At 36.1% G+C, this 20,111-nt stretch overlaps 2 protein-coding genes across 2 annotated transcripts in view; both read left to right on the top strand.

The window, feature by feature from the left end:
• Positions 1-119: 119 nt before the first annotated feature.
• On the top strand, positions 120-9,504 carry dlat (dihydrolipoamide S-acetyltransferase (E2 component of pyruvate dehydrogenase complex)). Its single transcript, XM_067375258.1, has 14 exons — positions 120-577; positions 1,442-1,543; positions 1,726-1,850; positions 2,176-2,329; positions 2,465-2,591; positions 3,027-3,202; positions 4,851-5,001; positions 5,119-5,186; positions 6,430-6,546; positions 6,636-6,743; positions 6,836-6,954; positions 7,104-7,266; positions 8,067-8,203; positions 8,341-9,504. Exons 1-14 carry the CDS (start codon positions 299-301, stop codon positions 8,468-8,470), a joined length of 1,956 nt encoding a protein of 651 aa, XP_067231359.1. The 5' UTR covers positions 120-298; the 3' UTR covers positions 8,471-9,504.
• Positions 9,505-10,351: 847 nt separating this feature from the next.
• rb1 (retinoblastoma 1) overlaps positions 10,352-20,111 on the top strand; it is a 40,430-nt gene continuing 30,670 nt past the window's right edge. The window contains exons 1-8 of the mRNA XM_067376725.1: positions 10,352-10,634; positions 12,636-12,756; positions 12,847-12,956; positions 13,746-13,880; positions 17,957-17,995; positions 18,112-18,161; positions 18,338-18,448; positions 18,793-18,935. Coding sequence (XP_067232826.1) covers positions 10,525-10,634; positions 12,636-12,756; positions 12,847-12,956; positions 13,746-13,880; positions 17,957-17,995; positions 18,112-18,161; positions 18,338-18,448; positions 18,793-18,935 — 819 coding nt within the window. The 5' untranslated portion in view covers positions 10,352-10,524. The remainder of the gene's footprint in view (positions 10,635-12,635; positions 12,757-12,846; positions 12,957-13,745; positions 13,881-17,956; positions 17,996-18,111; positions 18,162-18,337; positions 18,449-18,792; positions 18,936-20,111) is intronic.

Below are 20,111 nucleotides of genomic sequence, written 5' to 3'. Positions count from 1 at the left end.
ACAGAAACGTTTGTTTTCGATAGCAAGCCTACATAAAAACAAAAATTTACATTTTTGAAAAGGGGTTTTATATTGTAGTTACTTATCTGGCAACCCTTGTGCGTCGCCCGGAGGACGAAGCGAAGGAGAGTGTCGTAAAGTGGGATGTTTTGGAGTGGGGAGGTCATTGGAAAGTGAGGTTGTTCGGCACATTTTGGGGGGAACAGACCGCCGCTGCTACCACAGGTGTCAGATATTCTGATACCACAGTAGCCTTACTCAAATCCAGCGTAGTGTTACAGGGGTCATCACGTTCAAAATGTTGCGTTTAGCGCTGCGAGTGCGCCCATCTGCCAGGCTTACCCGGCCCAGTGTCCTCTCGGGCCCTGCTGCTTCTGCCGCCAGTCCTCGATCTGGACCGGTATCATGCCATCATCTCAAACGATACCACTCCAACGGCCCGACCCGGATCCGGAGCTTGTGTCATGGTCGGCGTGTGTACAACAGCATCCTCACTAACAGATCATGGGTCTTGCAAACCCAAACGGCTTGTTTCAGTCAAAGCATGCGAGTCTACAGTCTGCCGCCCCATCAGAAGGTGAGCTAAGCTAACTAATGTTATTATGTGCTTCCAATCACGTTTGACTTGCATTTTTGTTTTGGTGGAACACAAAAGGAGATGTTAGGATTCCATTGCATCTTTTTCTACATAATGAAAGTGAGCGGTGACTGAGGTTGTCATATGCCATCTGTCATCTCTTTCTGTGTTGCACACAAAAATAAAACTCATGGTTTTGGAACAACAACATGAGAGAGAGTAAAAGTTGACGACAATATATGTACATATATGGAGGAACTGTCTCTTTAAGTATTGGTACATTGCAACACTGCGTTTCTTCTGTTGGTGTCACCTTCAAGATGTTAAAGCAGTTAGCTGCCAGAGCTTCCTCCATCCTTCCATGTTTACATACTTATACGAAACATACTCTCATGATACATCATAACATTTAATCATATTGCTTGACACAATCTAAATATTGATCCTCAGAACATAAAACTGCCCACAGTCATGAACTGATCCTGCTTTTCCAGGCCTAGAAGACACATTAGAACTAATTAAATTATAAGACGTTATCAGAAAGTCTAGCACATTTCTATAGTGATTGAATGTACATTACTAGCTTTAAACCATTCCATCAGCTTGAAATTGCAATTTATGAGTCCAATCCGTATTAAATAATAAGTATAATAGGTGAAAATCCATATTTAAAAAAAAAAAAAATAAATCATGGAAATTCATTAGTCAGAAGGTCTGGGAATCCTGAGTATCATAATCGTCACAGTAAACAACAACAAAATCTTGTAACTGCCATTTCAGTAGATCATATTATTATGCTGAGAAGAATTTAAACACAAATGTGTTCAACTTCCTGTTTATTTAACCTAATTCATCCTGTTACAGGTGGAACTGCCTGCTTTGTCGCCCACTATGCAGATGGGCACCATCGCACGCTGGGAAAAGAAGGAAGGAGACAAAATTAATGAGGGAGATCTGATTGCTGAGGTGAGGCACATTCAGTGATTTACCTAGAAGAAAACACTTGATTGTTTAATATTGATGTAGATAAAATAGTAAACTAGATAGTTCCTCAGGACAGCATCTGTCAACCAGTCTGAACCAAGCAGTCAACAGCCCCATGGTATAATTCTGATCTAATTCTAATTCTTCTGCTTTGGTTTGGTCAGGTTGAAACAGACAAGGCTACAGTTGGATTTGAACTGCTGGAGGAGTGCTACCTAGCCAAGATCTTGGTTTCTGAGGGTACAAGAGATGTGCCCATTGGAGCTGTCATTTGCATTACCGTCGACAAGTAAGCACTATGTTTATCTGCAGTGCCAAGATCCAGAGCATCATAAGATCTGCTGTTTGTTGTGTGCAAATTACATAATAAAATTTGTGTTTAAAGGCATAAAATGTTGGTGAAATAAATAAAATTTTGTCTTTGCACAGATAAATGGTGTATCATAAGGCATACTAAATTATACTGTGTCTTGATCTTGGCTTTTAATGAAAGCATGAATTTGCATGTTTGATTTCTGTGTGTTGACAGAACGTATAATAGGTATGGTATGTATAATTTTGATGTGTACTTGTATTTCCCTCTTAATATACATCATCTGTTTTTTGACCTTTAGTCCTGACCTCATCCCTGCATTTAAGGACTATACATTGGATAAAAATGCTAGCTCCGCCCCTGCTCCTGCAGCTGCCCCTCCCCCTCCAGCAACACCCACTGCTGCTCCTGCGGCGCCACAAGTTCCTGGAAGCTCCTATCCACCTCACATGAAGGTATGAGATGTTGACCAAATATTAAAGTGACTACAAACAAATTCGGTAGTAAAACATTTGGGGTATTGGCCAATCTAAGCATAAGCAAGCATATTATTGTATGCCATCGTAAACTTGCTGTCTTGCTGTCTTTAGGTTCAGCTCCCAGCTCTCTCCCCCACCATGACTATGGGCACAGTGCAACGCTGGGAGAAAAAGGTGGGTGAGAAGCTGAGTGAGGGAGACCTGCTGGCTGAAATCGAGACCGATAAGGCAACAATCGGTAAATTGCCAACTATTTTGGCTTTAATTATGATAATTCAATAGTAATAGTTACCTGTCCACATAAACACCTTAAACAAAATGAAAACATAATTTCTTATGAGGGGAAGAACTGGTCAGTGCTTTCAGTTTCATTTACGTCAGTTTGCTTGTTCAAGTGTGTCATATCTGGCTATAACATATCATATAACCTAAAACATGCTCTCACGTGTTTATTTTTTTACCATTTTGGGGATAAGTAAAATTTACATATGTCGTTTCAACAACCAGATGCATTTACACTTTTTTTACACAGTTTTGTTTTTGTAAATGTATGATTGGACATATACACACACAAATGTATAAGCATAAACCAGATTTTAAGAAATTTGCTATTTGTGTATGTTGAGATATTATGACCACCAGCGATAACACGTGTCCTTCCTGTGGTTTTCAGGTTTTGAGGTACAGGAGGAGGGCTATCTGGCCAAGATAATGGTTCCTGAGGGCACCAGAGACGTTCCTCTCGGCACTCCTCTTTGCATCATTGTGGAAAAGGAATCTGACATTAGTGCGTTTGCAGACTATGTAGAGACTGGAGTGGCTGCAAGCCCACCTCCTGCTCCCACACCGGTAAAGATCTCTGTCATTTCTGTTGTTTATTTGTGTCGGCTGTTTTAAAGTGATTTTGATCAGTGTTTGGGGTAATGCATTACAAGTAGCTTATTTTTTACAAATTACTTTTTTTAAGTAACTAGTAAAATAACGCATTACTTTTAAATTTACAACAATATCTAAGTTACTTTTTCAAATAAGTAACGCAAGTTACTTTGTTTTCCCGTGGATTGACTGACAGCTCACCATGTTGAGAGAAATCATGAGTAAGTGCAGAGGCGTTGTGTGTGAACATGATGGGTACTGTAGTTCTAAACTAAATGTGAGCATTCATTTACTCATCTCAAAAAAGTGAAATGCACTCTCAGAATATTGCACAAACCTGCAATAATTAAATATATTAAATTGAACAAATATATTTTATGTATTTATTCTCACTTTATTAACCAGTGTCTTTGCTGCAGACATTTGATGATCCAAATGAGGCATGAATTTGCATTTCGTTCAGCCTGAGGCTTATTCATTTCTCTTTTGGTGTGAAAGGGCTTTACATTTGCCAAAAATAGAACTTTTTTTTTTTTGTTATTAAACAAACAAGCAAACCCAGCCCATGCAGGCGAGAAAAAGTAATGCAAAAGTAATGTAACTCATTACTTTCCATAAAAAATAACAAACCTAATTAGTTCCTTTTTAGGGAGTATCGCAATATCATAATGCATTAACTTTTAAAAGTAACTTTCCCCAACACTGATTGTGACTGATTATGCACACTAAACAGCAGTCATTTATTAACCTCATTGAGTTGCAACAGCACTTTAATTGACATGAGCAACATGTCATGATGTGATGTAATGTATTTTTTATGTGGCCACCTAAAAGCCACTGGGATAAATCAAGGTCATGTTTTTACGGCTATTTTAATATCAACAGTTTCATGCCAAGACTAAAAGTGAAAGGTCACTTTGCAATATTTGTAGTGTTTTGCAATACTGTAATCACGCCATGACAATTTTGTTGGTGTGGCTACCAAGAATTGACTACAGCACATTGCTGTCAGTTGTGGTGCACATGATGTGTTCTGGCAAGATATTGAGATTTTATTTTGTTTAAAAATTATGTATGTATACACATTGGCACATGCGCTAATTGCTAAGCCACGGCTCCAACAAGTTTCTCAAAAGCATTGTGAGCTAAGTTGATCGCAGAGACCATTGGTGGCAATTGTTCTTGGGCTTTCGATGCTTTTGGGAAACATTTTTAGAAGCATAACATGTTGTAATCCATATTTGAAGAAGTTAATGACTTGAATCTTTAAAAGTGCAGTGTATAAAAACACAAAAGATTTAGAAGAACAACATAGTGATGAAACGCGCTATGTAGAGTGTTTGTCCGTTTAGGGCTGCTGTAGAAAGATGGCGACTTGACATGTAAAGGGGACCCGCGGTGTATGTAGATAGAAATGGTTCATTCTAAAGTAATAAAAACGTAACAGTTCATTTATGTATGGTCTTTATGTACCACTTAAAACATAGTTATGTATATTATATTGCATTTCTGTCAATAGATCCTCCCAAATTTTCCACATTGCACCTTTAACCTAACTAAAAAGAAATTATTTTAATGTGTGTATTGTGTATATGACTTTTAATTGTACCTCATTTTTCAGGTGGCCACCCCACCACCAGCTCCAGCTCCCTCCCCAGCACCTGCCGCTGTTTCAGCCTCCCCTGCTGCTCCTAGGAAGGGTAGGGTGTTTGCCAGCCCTCTAGCCAAAAAACTGGCTGCAGAGAAGGGAATTGACATTGCCCAAGTCATAGGTAGGTGTGCTTTGACTTTGAGGGTGTCTGTTACTTCATTTCATTTTCATGGGAGATGTCATAGTAAATTGGTAATATGCTACTGAATTTAGATATATACTACTGCTTTGTCGATAGGAACTGGACCAGACGGCAGAGTCACCAGGAAAGATATTGACAGTTTTGTTCCACCTAAGCCCACGCCTGTAAGTCTTTCAATTTTGAAGTTTTGACTTTTCTAACAATGGGCAGATGTTATGATATAAAAAGGCTTTTAAAGGGAGAGTTCACCCAAAAATGAAAATGAAGTTGTTCCAAACCTGTATGAGTTTCTTTCTTCTGTTGACCACAAAATAAGATATTTTAAAGAATGTTGGTAATCAAACAGTTGACGGTTGTCATTTACTTCCATAGTAAAAATACTGTGGAAGTCCGTGGCTACCTTCAGCTGCCTGGTTACCACCATTCTTCAATATATGAAGAGTTTGGTTCCAAAACACAATAACTTCATTTAGATTAATTTGAGTAAAAAGGTGTTTTCTTTACCAAGAAATTGGCAAGATGAAAACCATTATTTTCAGTTTCAAACTTTCACATAGCATCTTTTGGTTATAAAAAAAAACATTAAAAACTCAAATCTACATTTTGATTTTAAAAAGTTTATTATAAAAACATTTTTTTTTCCCCCCAAAATGCAGTAAATCCATGACACTTTTTTTTCAAAATGCAATTAATCCATCAATATAAAAGTTATTTTTCAAATTGAAAATGAACAACAAAGTAAGTTGATTCACATATATGACAGAGTCTAAACTTTGCCAATATTTATCTTATATACAGGCATTTTACTAAAAATACATTCAGCCGTCTCTCCCAAAATAAATTCAACAAGTCATCTTATTAATGTTATAAATTATTTGTTATTACTGATTAAAGAGTATCTGGCGCCACCGCACGGTTAAATAAACACATTTGCCGAGTACATTGGTATTAAAAACGGCTTTTTTAAAATCTTTTTAGATGTTTATCGCATTTTGGAACCAAACTCTACATATCTTCTTTTGTGTTTGTTCAATAGAAGAAAAAACTCATACAGGTTTTGAACAACTTCAGGGTGAGAAAATGACAACATTTTCATTTTGGGGTGAACTATCCCTTTAAGAAAGCCCAGATGGAATATGTGCCATAATGCTGCACAAATTTCCACAGAATTCCCGTCATATCGAAGTTCTTAAAACCTTTGACCAGGGTATAATAAACCAAATCTGGAACTAATACTATTTTATTTTATTTATTTTTTTATTTGTTTTAAATGAAAATTAGAAATGTTATTTACAATTAACTGAAATAAGTTGAAGAACTAAAATTACTGGAAATAAATAAAAACTAAAATAGAAATAAAATTAATTAAACTTAAATATATATATACATTCTGTTTCATACCACCAGGCACCAGCCGCTGCACCTACCCCTGCTGCACCCACACCCAGCCCTCCAGCTGCCCCTGCTTTTGCTGCTGTACCTACAGGAACCTTCACAGACATCCCCATCAGCAACATCCGCAAAGTGAGTCCACTGACCTTAAATTCTCTAGGAATACATGAAGACTTTTATGTAACCCATAATGCTTTGTTTCCCTGCCTGTCTCTATCTAGGTGATCGCCCAGAGGTTGATGCAGTCAAAACAGACTATTCCTCACTATTACTTGTCTATTGATGTTAACATGGACCAAGTTCTTGAACTCAGGAAAGAGCTCAATGCTGTGAGTAAACTCAGTTCTCGTGACTGTAACATGGTAATAAGCTCCATATTACAGTAGTCCTGATTTAAACTGTATCTTTTCCTCATGATCAGGAGGTGAAAGCTGATAACATCAAACTCTCGGTCAATGACTTCATCATCAAGGCCTCGGCTCTAGCCTGTGTAAAGGTCCCAGAGGCCAACTCCTCTTGGATGGACACAGTTATTAGGCAGTAAGTGGACTCCCACAGTGCACTTCTGATCTTAACCATTTGAGGGCAGCATTACTTCTCACATAATTCTCACATGTGCGAAAATCCAAAGTAACTGTTGTGAATGACAGTAAATCTGAATTAATCACGCACTTTCTCTCTCCGGACAGAAATCACGTGGTGGATGTTAGTGTCGCAGTCAGTACACCTGCGGGTCTAATCACTCCCATTGTATTTAATGCTCATATTAAGGGACTTGCGACTATAAGCAAAGACGTAGGCACATTAGCTGCTAAAGCACGAGAGGGTAAACTACAACCGCATGAATTCCAGGTGAGTAATTTGGGTGCTCAGTGTGGATATCAGAAATTATTTATTTATTCTGTTGTTTTATAAGAGCATCATTAATATGTATTATTTCCTAAATACTATTTGATTAACTGATTATCTATCTGTTTATCTATCTATATATGGTTTATTCATATCCATATGTGTGTACAGTAACGTTCAAATGTTTAGGGTCTGTAAGGTTTTTTTTAAATGTTTTTGAAATAAGTCTCTGATGCTCACCAAGGCTGCATTTACATGATCAATAAATAAAATAATATTGTGAAATAAAATTTAAAATAAAATAACAATTTTATTTATTATTTATTTTAATGTATTTTAAAATGTAATTTATTCCTGTGATGGCAAAGTTGAATTTTCAGCATCATTACAGTCTTCAGTGTCACATGATTCTTTAGAAACCATTCTAATTTGCTAATTTTGTGCTCAAGAACAATTTCCTATCAATATTGTAAACAGTTGAGCTGTTGAATATTTTTGGGGAAACCATGAAGCATTTTTTCAGGATTCTTTGAATAGAAAGTTAAAATTTTTTTGTAACAATTTCAATTTCTTCTCTGTCACTTTTGATCAGTTGAATGCATTTTTGCTGATTTAAAGTTGTTGTTTTTTTTAATCTAACTCACCCCATATTATTTCTATATATATATATATATATATATATATATATATATATATATATATATATATATATATATATATAAAAAAACAATGGATTGTGTATATATAAACAATGGATTGTGTATATATAAAAATGCATTACATAAACATTCTTGGTTTTCTAGGGTGGCACCTTCACTATTTCGAATCTGGGCATGTATGGCATCAAGAATTTTTCAGCTATCATTAACCCTCCTCAAGCCTGCATTCTGGCTGTGGGTGGCTCAGAAAAGAGACTTTTGCCTGCAGACAATGAAAAAGGGTGAGAAAGGACATCAGTTTGCTATCACTCCACATCCTCACAAATATAAATGAAATATAGAAGCTATAGAAATATAGAAGCTCTTAAAATTGTTACCACTCGAGTCAGTGAATGCTTTTTTTCTGTGTCTCTCATAGGTTTGATGTGGCTAGCATGATGTCTGTGACTCTGAGCTGTGACCACCGGGTGGTAGATGGTGCTGTCGGCGCACAGTGGCTGGCTGAGTTCCGCAAGTTCCTGGAGAAACCGTTCACCATGCTCCTGTGAGCAAGCAGTTTAAAGGGTCCTGGGCCCCAAAAAAAACAGTGGACTTTAAGATTTGGAGAGGTCTCTCTCATTGGTTAAATGGTCTCCATGGGAAATATAACAGGTTGTTCTTTTTCGTCTTTTTTTTTTTCCTTCTCACTCACATACTCCCTTTCATGTACATCACATTGCTTCCTAAAGCCTGAAGTAACCTCTCAACCCAAGTCATTGTTAAGGTCATTTTCTGGAGTTTCAGAAGATATTGCTGAACAAGGGTTTCCATTTTCCTTCAGGATGTTGTTACAAGCACCATAAGTCTGTTTGCCACTAGATCAAAGAATAATGTCTGTATCAATGGCCAAGTCTCATGGTCTGTACATGTAAGCTTTGACTTGTTTCCATGTATTAATGACACATTCATTGGCACAATATGAGTTTACTTTCTGTATAGAAGAAAATATGTGATGAAATCTGGAGATGTGTGTGCCAAATATTATCTACAATTGGAATTTATGATAAATTATTCAGTGCAAATGTTCATTTTCTGTATTATTGCATAGTAGACATACATTTGTTCTGTCACTCCCTGAGTTAAATATCTGGCATATACATGATCATTTCTTTCCTGAGACTGTGTGGTGGTCTTGGTATGGGGGCAGGGTTTTCTTATAGGAAATTTTATTTATTACATCTCTCACTCCAGACAAAGCACATTAGTGCCTTTGCTTCTGTTTATTGCACCTATGTTTTCTTTTTAAACGGTGGCAATATTTTAAAGTCATTCTTTAATGAATAACGCACAAATCATGGGGTGAACTGCTGTTATAAATAAACCTATGGAGAAACAAAAGAAATGTTCCTAAATGGAATAAAACACTAGACTGGATATACATAGAATGGTTCATTCAAGCTTTTTGGCATGCGTTCAGTGCCATTTGGACAATAGGGAGTCAAACATTTGTTTTTCATAAGGGATAAAAATATGACCAATATTATATCAATATTTAATTTGACAAAAATGAGAGAATAAACAAAATAGAAACTCAAATATGATATGCGGCCCATTTTTCTTTACATTTCAGTACATTTCTATAAGGAATAATCACTTAATTTGATAGAGAGAATACAATATTCCATAAAGTTTCACTGTCTTGTGTTCTGATGGTGACCATTATTGTTTTCTTAACTGAAAAGAAGTTATGTTCAATGACGGACAGATAAATGGATAATATTAGAAGTAATATTGATAATTTATTTAAAAATATTGTGGTATAATTGCTTAAAAATCTGCAATATGTCTGTTGTAATGTAAAACAAAAACGTTTTATGGTCTCATGACATGTTTGTGTAAAAACTAATGAAAAAATTAGGCAATGAAGCTTAGTCAAATGTAACTTGCTGTTAATCTATTTGAATTTTTATTGTGCTTTTGACAGAAACATACCGTTTATTTTAGGCAGTTCCACAATTAAAAAGCAAGTACAATCGCAAAATTCAAAATCAATCCAAATTGTTTTAAATGCATTTTTTTTTACATTTATAGCTAAACGTGTTTTGAGAGCACAACTCTCATTTTAAAAGTGTTTAACCAATGAGCATAGATGGAACTGAGTAAAAGGCTTTTCAAATTGTTTCAAGTGCATTTTAGTATTTAACTTACTACGAACAACTGATAGTTACTCATTCTGAAATATAAAAATGGTTTAAAACCATGTGTTTTATAAAAATAAATAAAAATGGTTTAAAACCATGTGTTTTATAAAAATAAATAAAAATGGTTTAAAACCATGTGTTTTATAAAAATAAAGATGTGTTTATGTCATTACCGGGGTTATTACTGTTTAGTATGCCTAATAACCGGACGTGACGCAAGAGCGGCGGACGTTGCGTCGATCAATTTTCCCGCGTTTTGGGTAGTTGAGGAAATAGCAGTGCAGAGTTGCGGGCGCCAATAAGCGATCTCAGGCTCCGACATCCAACCGCTAACCACAACAACATCAACAACATACACCCGCCGCTCGTGATCGCTCGCTGTGCTTGTGAGTGAACGCGCTCTTCATAACGAGACCCTCGACATGCCGCCAAAGAAGCGCAGTAGCGGGACTCCGCAAAAGAAGGAGCTGAAGGGGAACATGAAAAGCGAGTCTCCGGACAGTAGCGAGAACGCAGTGCTGAGCCCCGAACGGTGAGGTCACACCGCGCTACTGTCTCTGAAATAAACACAATAGACTGTAATGAATTAACGTTAATTGTACAGACCGTCTTTAGTTATAGAGTATGGTGACTGAGGAACCAGCAGTATTTGATAAAGATGCCTAAAAGAATCAAACTAGTAACATTAACGTTAAAACATCTTCAGAAAACTAGTCAGTCTTATAAGAATGTACCCTGTTTGTACTATAGTAACTGTAAGTAACACTGTTATGAATGACAGTTTTAAAAATGTGTTTATGCGACTGTTGACAGTTTTAAAAGTTCAATTACGTTGTCATACGATGGTAATTACTACCTCGCACCCAATATTTCACTGTGCCTACTATGGTATTATTACAAATACCGCAGTTAAGCTGTAGGTGCTATAAAGGAATTATGGTGATTTGTCATAAATCAGTTTATCTGCCTTTATATGGCCATTTGGGATACATGATTTATTTTTTAAAAGAAATTTCAATTGAATATTGTGTAAATTAAATGTTAATTTCAGTCAGGAGTTATGTTTACAGTACACCATAGATATATCCACACACATATCGTTTGTTATATAATAGTATAGCGTAATAGACTGTTATCACTTTATCTGGTGAACATAACCAACTAGTAAAGCATTTTTTTTGACTGAAAACGGGTTCAAATGGTGCCGAAACAGCTGACAAGCGTTAGTTATGTGTGTAAGCAATGTTGCGTGACCAGCAGTGCCAGTATAGTGACCACCCCACATTAGGGGTTATGCACAATGTAACTTCCGTGTTCTGCAAAACAGATCGGATTGCTTCATGTTTAGGTTTTTTGTTTGTGCTTCATGAAAACATTTGCTATTTTATTCAAGATTACTTAAATGGAGCGAGCAAAGATGAGCATAACTGATAACACGTGTGCAGATTGATATTTAAAAGCTTTTTCATTTTTCTTTTTCACACTAATGTTTAGATATTTAATAGAATAATACACCTATAACAATGTGAACTAGGTAGTTTCGCTGATTACCTTAAAGGGTTAGTTCACCCAAAAATGAAAAATTCTGTCATTAGTTACTCATCCTCATGTCGTTCCACACCCGTAAGACCTTCGTTCATCTTCAGAACACAAATATTTTTGATCAAATCCGTTGGCTTAGTGAGGTCTGCATAGACGGCAATAACACTCCCTTTTTCATTGGCCAGAAAGCTACTAAAAACATATTTAAAACAGATCATGTGACTACAGTGTTTCAACCTTAATATTATAAAGCGACGAGAATACTTTTTGTGCGCCAAAAATAACAAAATAATGACTTTATTCAACAATAAGTAGTGAAGGGTGATTTCAAAACACTGCTTCATGAAGCTTCAAATCTTTATGAATCATAGGCTTTGAATCAGTGATTCAATTCAATAGTCACGTGAATTATTGAAGTTTCAAAACACTTATGATGTAACGAAGCCTCGTTTACTGAAATCGTGATTTTGGTGCTTTGAACCACTGATTTGAGACAAAAGATTTGTGAAGCTTCACTAAGCATCGTTTTGAAATCACCCTCACTTGATATAGTGGAATATTTCATTATTTTTGGCATAAACAAAGTATTCTCGTTGCTTTATAATATTAAGGTTGAAACACTGTAGTCACATGATCTGTTTTAAATATGTTTTTAGTAGCTTTCTGGCCATTGAAAAAGGGAGTGTTATTGCTGTCTATGCAGGCCTCACTGAGCCATCGGATTTGATCAAAAATATCTTAATTTGTGTTCTGAAGATGAACGAAGGTCTTACGGGTGTGGAACGACACAAGGGTGAGTAATTAATGACATTATTTTCATTTTTGGGTGAACTAACCCTTTAAAAGTCCATACTGCTGTTACCACTTTCTCTGACAAGCAGATGCAATGAGACCAATTTTCCAGTTTGGTCAAGTGACGTTTGACGTATATCCTATAGTGTTAAAATCTCCTTGCAGTGTGTTTACTGTATCAACTGTGTTGTTTTACCAGACACAAGGACAAGGAATCGGAGTTTGTGTCTCTCAGTGAGGAGCTGCAGGCCACAAATCCCATCTGTGATCATGCGTGGAAAATTTGGGAGAGGGAGATCAGGCCGATGGACAAGGCAAATGTACGGTTTCCTTGGATATCTGCACTACCATTCTAGTTTATTGGTTTATAAATGTGCAATACACAATCATGTCTGTGTCTTCCATGCTAGATGCCGTATTCGAACAGACAGCAGTGGGGAGCTTGTCTGTTTATTGCAGGCATGGAGTTTGAAGGCATCAGCCTCACCTTTACACAATTCCTAAAAGTGGTTGGACTGAGGTAGGTGTGGCAAAAGAACATGCTGATCTTAGAAGGGAAGAATCAGGACTTCTCCATTACAGCAAGTTGTTCTGTCAGAGTGTGGTTATGCCTTTAATAAGTTTTATGCCTGATGTTAAGTGATAATAACATATGTACTACACTTTAATATGCAGGGATGTGATTTTTCTGTATTTATACAGATTTCTATATTTTCCGATTTTAAAAGTATGACCCACATGAATTGCGTAAATCTGAGGAAAAATGTTTGGGTTGTATGAACCAAAATCACCACGTTAGTCAGGGTTCAAAGCTTCAAATGTGGGTAAATATCGGCATTAAAACTGTTACTCACCAGTTGCCCGGTAAATTATTTATGAATTTTGACAATGCATGGTTGTGAGAATGTGATATGGCTTACGTTGCAATGGTTGTGATGTATTTATATAAATATATAGTCTGACATGTTACATGTTTGAGAGTAAAGCCTGCGGTTTTCAGGTTTAACGTTTCAAAGCAAAGAATTAAAAGCAAACATAAATGTTAAATTTAAATATTTAGGTGAAATAAAAATAGAATAATAATGATAATAATAATTATTGTTGTTATTATTAATAATAATAATAACTATTGTTTGTTTATTATCACATTGTATTACAATGTATTATTATTATTAAATACTACATTTTTTATTTTTACAGTATTTTTTAATAATAATAAGCAAGCAGGTGGGTAGGGTTGTGGGTCAGGTATTCCTTATTTTTTTTGTCTTTAGCTGATCATGTGCCTGAATAAGCCGTTCTTTTGTAGTGTGAAGCAGTTCGTCAGCCTTGTGAGGAAGATGGATGTAAATGTGGACACAATAAGCCCCAAAGTGAACGCTGCTGTTACACGATTGGAGAAGAAATATGAAGTGAACTTAGTCCTCTACCAAAAATTTGTGAAGTAAGTGTTGTGCAGTATTGTTTTGAATTTGCAGTAGTTATGTATTCATATGATTATATCATATGATTAATTTCACAATGTGTTGAGATCTAATGGACAGTTCCTCAATTCAGTTCCAAGATCTACTAATTATTTTGTCAGTCAATAAAAAAAGTTTGAAAGTTTGGGGTAAGAGCTGAGGTATTTTATGCTCACCAGCTTTATGAATGATTATTTTCATTCAAGGTTCAAGTGGTGTGTGTAAAGAAATAAAAGGAAGCAGAGTACGGCTGTTTCTAATGCACGCAGTGCCATCTGCTGTTGAAATCACTAAGAATCGATTCGAGAGAGAATTGCAATATGTGTGGAAAATATCCAGATGCATACGGAATCGATCCAGAATCATTTCTCGATTTGACTTTATTCAACAATCTCTTCTCTTCCCTGTCATTATCCTTACACAGTTGGCGCCGTAAGCACAGTGAAGTGTTTATGTCCAAATGCCGGCTCAGTATTGGCCAAAGCTGCACACATGAGCAGCACGACACGTGTGTGTGATGCTGAAGCAGGAGTTGGCCAATAATGAGTCAGCGTTCGGATGTAGAATCTGGAAGCGCTGGACGTAAAAAATGTATGAGAATGACACAGAAGAGAGATATTGTTGAATAAAGTCATTATTTTTGTTTTGTTTTTGCGCACAAAAAGTATTCTCGTGGCTTCATAAAATTAAGGTTGAACCACTGCAGTCACACAGACTGTTTTAATGATGTCTTTAGTGCCTCTCTGGACCTTGGAAGTGGTTGGTATATTGCTGTCTATAGATGAGTCATAAACCTCTCGGATTTCATCAAAAATACCTTAATGTGTGTTCCAAAGATGAATGTAGCTCTTTTGGATGTGGAACGACATCAGGGTGGGTACTTAATGACAGAATTTTCATTTGGAGAACTAACCCTTTAACTTTGCAACTACATGTCAACTAACACTCATTGGAGTATTAGTACACTGTTAGGTTAAGATTAGATTTTAATACGTCAAAAAGTTGATGTAGTTGCAAAGTTACTTAAAGTCAGTAGAATGTCTTTTGGGGAGCATCAAAATAAAGTGTTAGCAGATATTAAGCAGACAGTATATTAATACTCTAATGACTGGTAGTTGACGTAGTTGCAAAGTTACTTCTAGTTAGTAAAATTTCTAAAATGGACCATCAAAATAAAGTGTCTCCTAATTTTCCTTAAAAAAAGATTTAAAAGGGAAACGGGAGCTATTCCTGAATGTATACCGAATGAAATGATATATATATAAGTTTTACAAGCTCATTAGGACTGAACAGCTACTAATGGCGTGATGCTTGGGCATGCCTCTGGGTGTGCTCGCCCTTCCCTCAGCATGTCAGTTTATTTAGATAATGCTTGCATTGCATCTCATTTAAAGAATGTGTGACTCATCTCACGTCGCTCCTGGGGTGATGAAACCTGTTGTGTATTACTCTGTTAAAACATTGTTCTGTTTTTCCTTCAGTAATTGCTCAAGCTTTTATGTTGCATGATCTGCATTATGACTTGATTTAATAATTTGAATAGTGAAAACCTTTGAAACATTCGCATGTCATTTGTAAACCTGAAGGTGGCAGCAGCCGTCTCGGTGTGGCAGAGATCTGCTCTTTGGTTTATCTGCCTTTGTTTCAAAAGCAGCTGGCCACAGTTCAGTTTGTTCTTTTGCAGTTACTGACAAACGGTGCTTCTCAGGTGGTGAACAGAAAGTCTAGACATGTGGTCTGATATAAGTCTGTGGTCAAGCTGATATCAAGCATAATATATATATATATATATATTAGGGCTGTCAATTGATTAAAAAATTTAATCTAATTAATTACATACTCTGTGATTAATTAATCTAAATTAATCGCATACATAATTTTTGCTGTGAAAGTATTAAATATTTCAATTCAGATGAATCAATGCAGGGTTTTTCCTGGGTCACAAATGGTCTTCGGTGGTGACAGACACAAACAGTAAAAAGTGCCCCACCCACGTGATCTGTGAGCCCAATACTGACAATAAAGTACCCGTCACTCTCATTGTAAATCTTTCTTGCCCTCTTTTCAAAAAAAAAAAAGTGATTTTATAGCTTTGTAAGAAAAGATGCTTTTTTGCTAAAAAAGTATTAAAAAGTAGCATTTAGAAGTTAGGCTATATTAACTAATAATATAATTTTCTACCATATACAATCGAATGCACCTAGCTAACAACAACTTGCTTTGTTCTGGTTTCACCTCACTCCAGTCTAAACTAACTGATTTTATAGGTAGACCTAATTTACTACACATTGTCATTTAAATAACCTGAAAATATTGTGGATTATTAAGGCTAATTTTACTAACCACTCTTGCTAAATGGGGTAAGCACACTTTTGTTCTCATTTCAGAGATGTTTGAGTAAATGATTCATTATAGACCGTGTGGACCACAGACGGTGTGGACAGATCATCAGTTGTTGTCATGATTCATTAAAATGAATCTGTTCAAATGAGTCATTAGGTCACGAATTGGACATTAGCGGACATTGACGCGTTGCCTGCGAATCGCGACTGTTATAGAGTGCCTCAGGGATGACGCATTTTTGTAGGAAAACCCGGAAGCGAGTTAGAATTTTAGGACTTCCGGTTCCAACACCGTAAAGTCTATGGGTTTTTTGAATGGGTTTTTGCTAAATCGCCTGAAATAAGGTCTGTGGTTAACAAAGCCTCTAAATACTTTCACGTTTGATCTATGACATAAAACAAACCAGTTATAACCTACTTGTGATTTTTTTTAAACTTTTACTGTGTCTTAAAATCGGCGGTTGCTAACAAATTGCTAAAAGGGACTACTTCCTTTGGCGGGGACTTTAAACGTCATCATTAAAAACGGGACATTTGGACAGCATTTCTCATGATAAAGTGGAAAAGTATTCATAATAGCACAGATCATAATCAGTGAGCATGTTTTTATATAAAGTTGTTTTCTAAATAAAGTTTGAGGAAGCTTGGTGGTGGTGACGTTGATCTGCGTCCATGGTGTGATGTAGTCTGTTTATAACCTACTGTTAGCCTTTTATATCTGACGACTTTATTTAGGCTTCAAAATGTATAAATGTTGTGTTACCTTGTAAAGATTATCTTGATAGACAAAACGTGTAAGTGTCATAACCCTTTGTTAAACACAGAGCTTATTTTCTGTGATTTTCCAAAAGTCTATGGGAAAAATGAATAGGCTTTCAACCGAGGGAACCCGTGCGCTGCTAACTTCCGGGTTGGCCTACAAAAACACGTCATCCCTGGGGCACTCTATTAGGACCTCGCAAAAGATTTGTCAACACAGAAAACACTTCACCACTGGATAGGATTTTCGTTTTGTTTACTGAAAGTGTGGTTTATGTCAGCTGCACATGCAGGGCACCTGTCAGAGAAGATGAGGTGACGTTCTTTTGAGCACTATTCACACCCAGCGGATATTTAGAACATTCTCCGAATGCGCCTCGTGAAACATGGATTTGGTCTCACAAACTTTTAGCATTGTGTCAGTTGATTTAGATTATTATGTGTGAGGTAGAGAGAGTGCAAGGATGGTGCTTCCTTTGAAGAGAGCTCGCGCATGAGGGAGGAGCTCTGCTCATTCTGTCTGTCAGTGAAGTCGTCTCCCTCCTTCATTGAAAAAAGATCTCTCTAAATTAGCAATAGCATTTGTTTAAACGCATTTTAATATTAATATTATTAATGTTGTTTTTAAGTGCTTTTATTTATTCTGCCTTCAGTTCATTTTATATTCTTTCATATCAAAGATTCTGCTATTGGATGTTAAAGATTAACATGTTTGTTAAACATGAAGGTTTTTTTTGTCTATTTTCTCTTTATGCAGAAAGTGGATTTTTAAAATAATTATATAAAAAATATTTACTATTATTAGTAATTATTTATTTAATTTGTTTCATATAAAAATTTTCTCCATTTTAGTGCACCTCTAGTTTGTGCAGTCTAATTCCCTTTTCAGATGTTTTTCATTTGAAAAGGTGTAAGTATGCCAGTTCTAATAAAGTCATTCTTTAATTGTCTTCCAGGACTTGTGAAAAAATATTTGCAGAGCCTGACATAGCAAAGTGAGTAGAAATCCTTTGTTTGAGCTTTTTGCCCAGCTGTAGTTCCACAATAATATTCTTGAGTTGTTCCATTAAACATCAGTGATCTTACTTGATCCATGCCTGTTTCCTTCAAGGAGAAAAACACTTTGGGAAAGCAGTTGGACCATGTTCCTCTTGGCCAAGGGTGAGTCATTACGGAAAATTTGAACAGGAAATATTTGTCACATTCTGTTGGGTTCGTCCATGTAAATAACGAGCCTTGTTTACAGCGAGTGAAGTTTCTTCTCTAAGGATTATATGCGTCATGGATAGCATATCCACATTGTCACTTCTTGTTTTTGTGTCATGTTCCCTGTACAGGAATGTTTCTGCAGATGGAGGATGACCTTGTGATAGCTTTTCAATTGCTGCTGTGTGTTCTGGAGTTCTTCACCAAGCGTTTCACTCCTTCTCTCCTTCAGTCACCCTACAGTGAGTTTTCAGCACATTCCGCTGCTCGGAGGCAGGGTCAAATGTTTTAAATGCCATTTGAAATTTAACAAGAGAAAATAATATGAATAACTCACTAGAAAAACCAATAAACAACCCTTTTCCCCTACAAACTTTATCATGTACAAATAATCATTGTTCTCAATGTTTTCTTGCTGTTTTTTGGAGCATTTAGAACTAAAACAGAATATTTTTAGTCTGTCTTTTGGCTATTTGAATGTGGTCAATTCAATGTGACTTAAATCTACTTGGTATTACTTGGATTTTGAGGCTAACCATCCCTATTTTGGCAAAATTATCTTACTATTCTCATATTTTAAATCCAGAGTCAGCGGTTAGTTCATCCACCTTGAGTCCTCCGACCAGGACATCCCGACGTAATCAGGGCAAAACCAAACCCCGTCCTCCAGAGATGGACATGCAGTTGCTGGAGACACTTTGCAAGGAGGGCGACTGCAGTGTGGATGAGGTTGGCTTTCATTCAGACACAGTCCCATCAGTCATTGCAAGCTTTCAAATACAGCTTGTTGGGGAAAGTTATTTTCAGAAGTAATGCATTACAATATTACATTATTCCCTATAAAAGTAACTAATTGCGTTAATTACTTTTTATGAAAAAAATAATGTATTACGTTACTTTTGCATTACTTTTTCTCATCTGGGCTGGGTGGTTCTGTTTTTGGTAAATTTATAGACCCTTTTACACCAAAAGTGAAATGAATAAGCCTCAGGCTGAAGAAAATGCAAATTCACGCCTGTACAGCTGCTGGATCGCAGAAGAATAGGAAGCAGGAGAAGAAAGATCAACACTCTTACTTCAAAGAAATTAACCATTATTTAAAATTTATCTGAAGTCATTTTTACTTATTATTATGGTTGAATTGGATCATCTTTGGTCAGCAGCACAGACATTGCCAGGGGCACAGGATGTTTTGGGTTGGGGGAGCTAAAAGGGGGCAGTTGGTCAATGCCATGAAGTATAGAGAATATAAATATTACATTGTTGGCAGAAGGCATATAATACTTGCAATCATACAAGGAACAAGGAATCATTCATTCAAATTCATTCAGAAACACTGATTCATTCAGGAAAGAAACATGTTGAATCAGACACACAAGACATTTCTGATGTGGAACTATTTTCTTTTAAAGGAGCAAAAAAAGACAAAATGTGTTATTTTATATTAACTTCTTGTTTATTGATTTGTTCTATAATGTTTGCACTCTTGTTTGTGAGATATTGCTTTACTATATTGTTATTAATACAAAACGAATCAGGAACTCATTAGTGGGGCTTTTTTTGCCAACATAACTTGAATTTTGGGGGCATTTTTAATTTTGTTAGCGTTTTTGGTTCAAGCCATCATTAATTGCAGACCCTGGTGTGCTTCAAGATCCAAGAGGAATGAAATAATAGACTAATCTAGTTTTGAGAAAGTAAACAATGTAAAATTAAAACCTAGGTTTGTAGCCCACTTACACTTTACAGTTAAATTCCTTACTGAAGGTTTACTTCTTTAAAATGTGTTAATTTGTAAAATGTATTTTTTTTAATGTTTATAAACCTGTGAAAATGGTGGAAAGTTAAATTAAATAAAGTATAATTTAACATTTAATTATTATGAGTTTGCATTTTACTGTTGTT

This window comes from Chanodichthys erythropterus, chromosome 22 (genome assembly GCF_024489055.1).
Source record: "Chanodichthys erythropterus isolate Z2021 chromosome 22, ASM2448905v1, whole genome shotgun sequence".
Taxonomy (NCBI): Eukaryota; Metazoa; Chordata; class Actinopteri; order Cypriniformes; family Xenocyprididae; genus Chanodichthys; species Chanodichthys erythropterus.
This window is presented reverse-complemented; position numbering and strand designations above follow the sequence as displayed.

Coding starts and splice junctions, on each gene's coding strand:
- dlat (XM_067375258.1), top strand. CDS start 299: ATGTTGCGTTTAGCGCTGCGAGTGCGCCCATCTGCCAGGCTTACCCGG. Junction 1,851..2,175: donor ATTTGCATTACCGTCGACAA/GTAAGCACTATG, acceptor TTTGACCTTTAG/TCCTGACCTCATCCCTGCAT. Junction 6,744..6,835: donor TCAGGAAAGAGCTCAATGCT/GTGAGTAAACTC, acceptor CCTCATGATCAG/GAGGTGAAAGCTGATAACAT.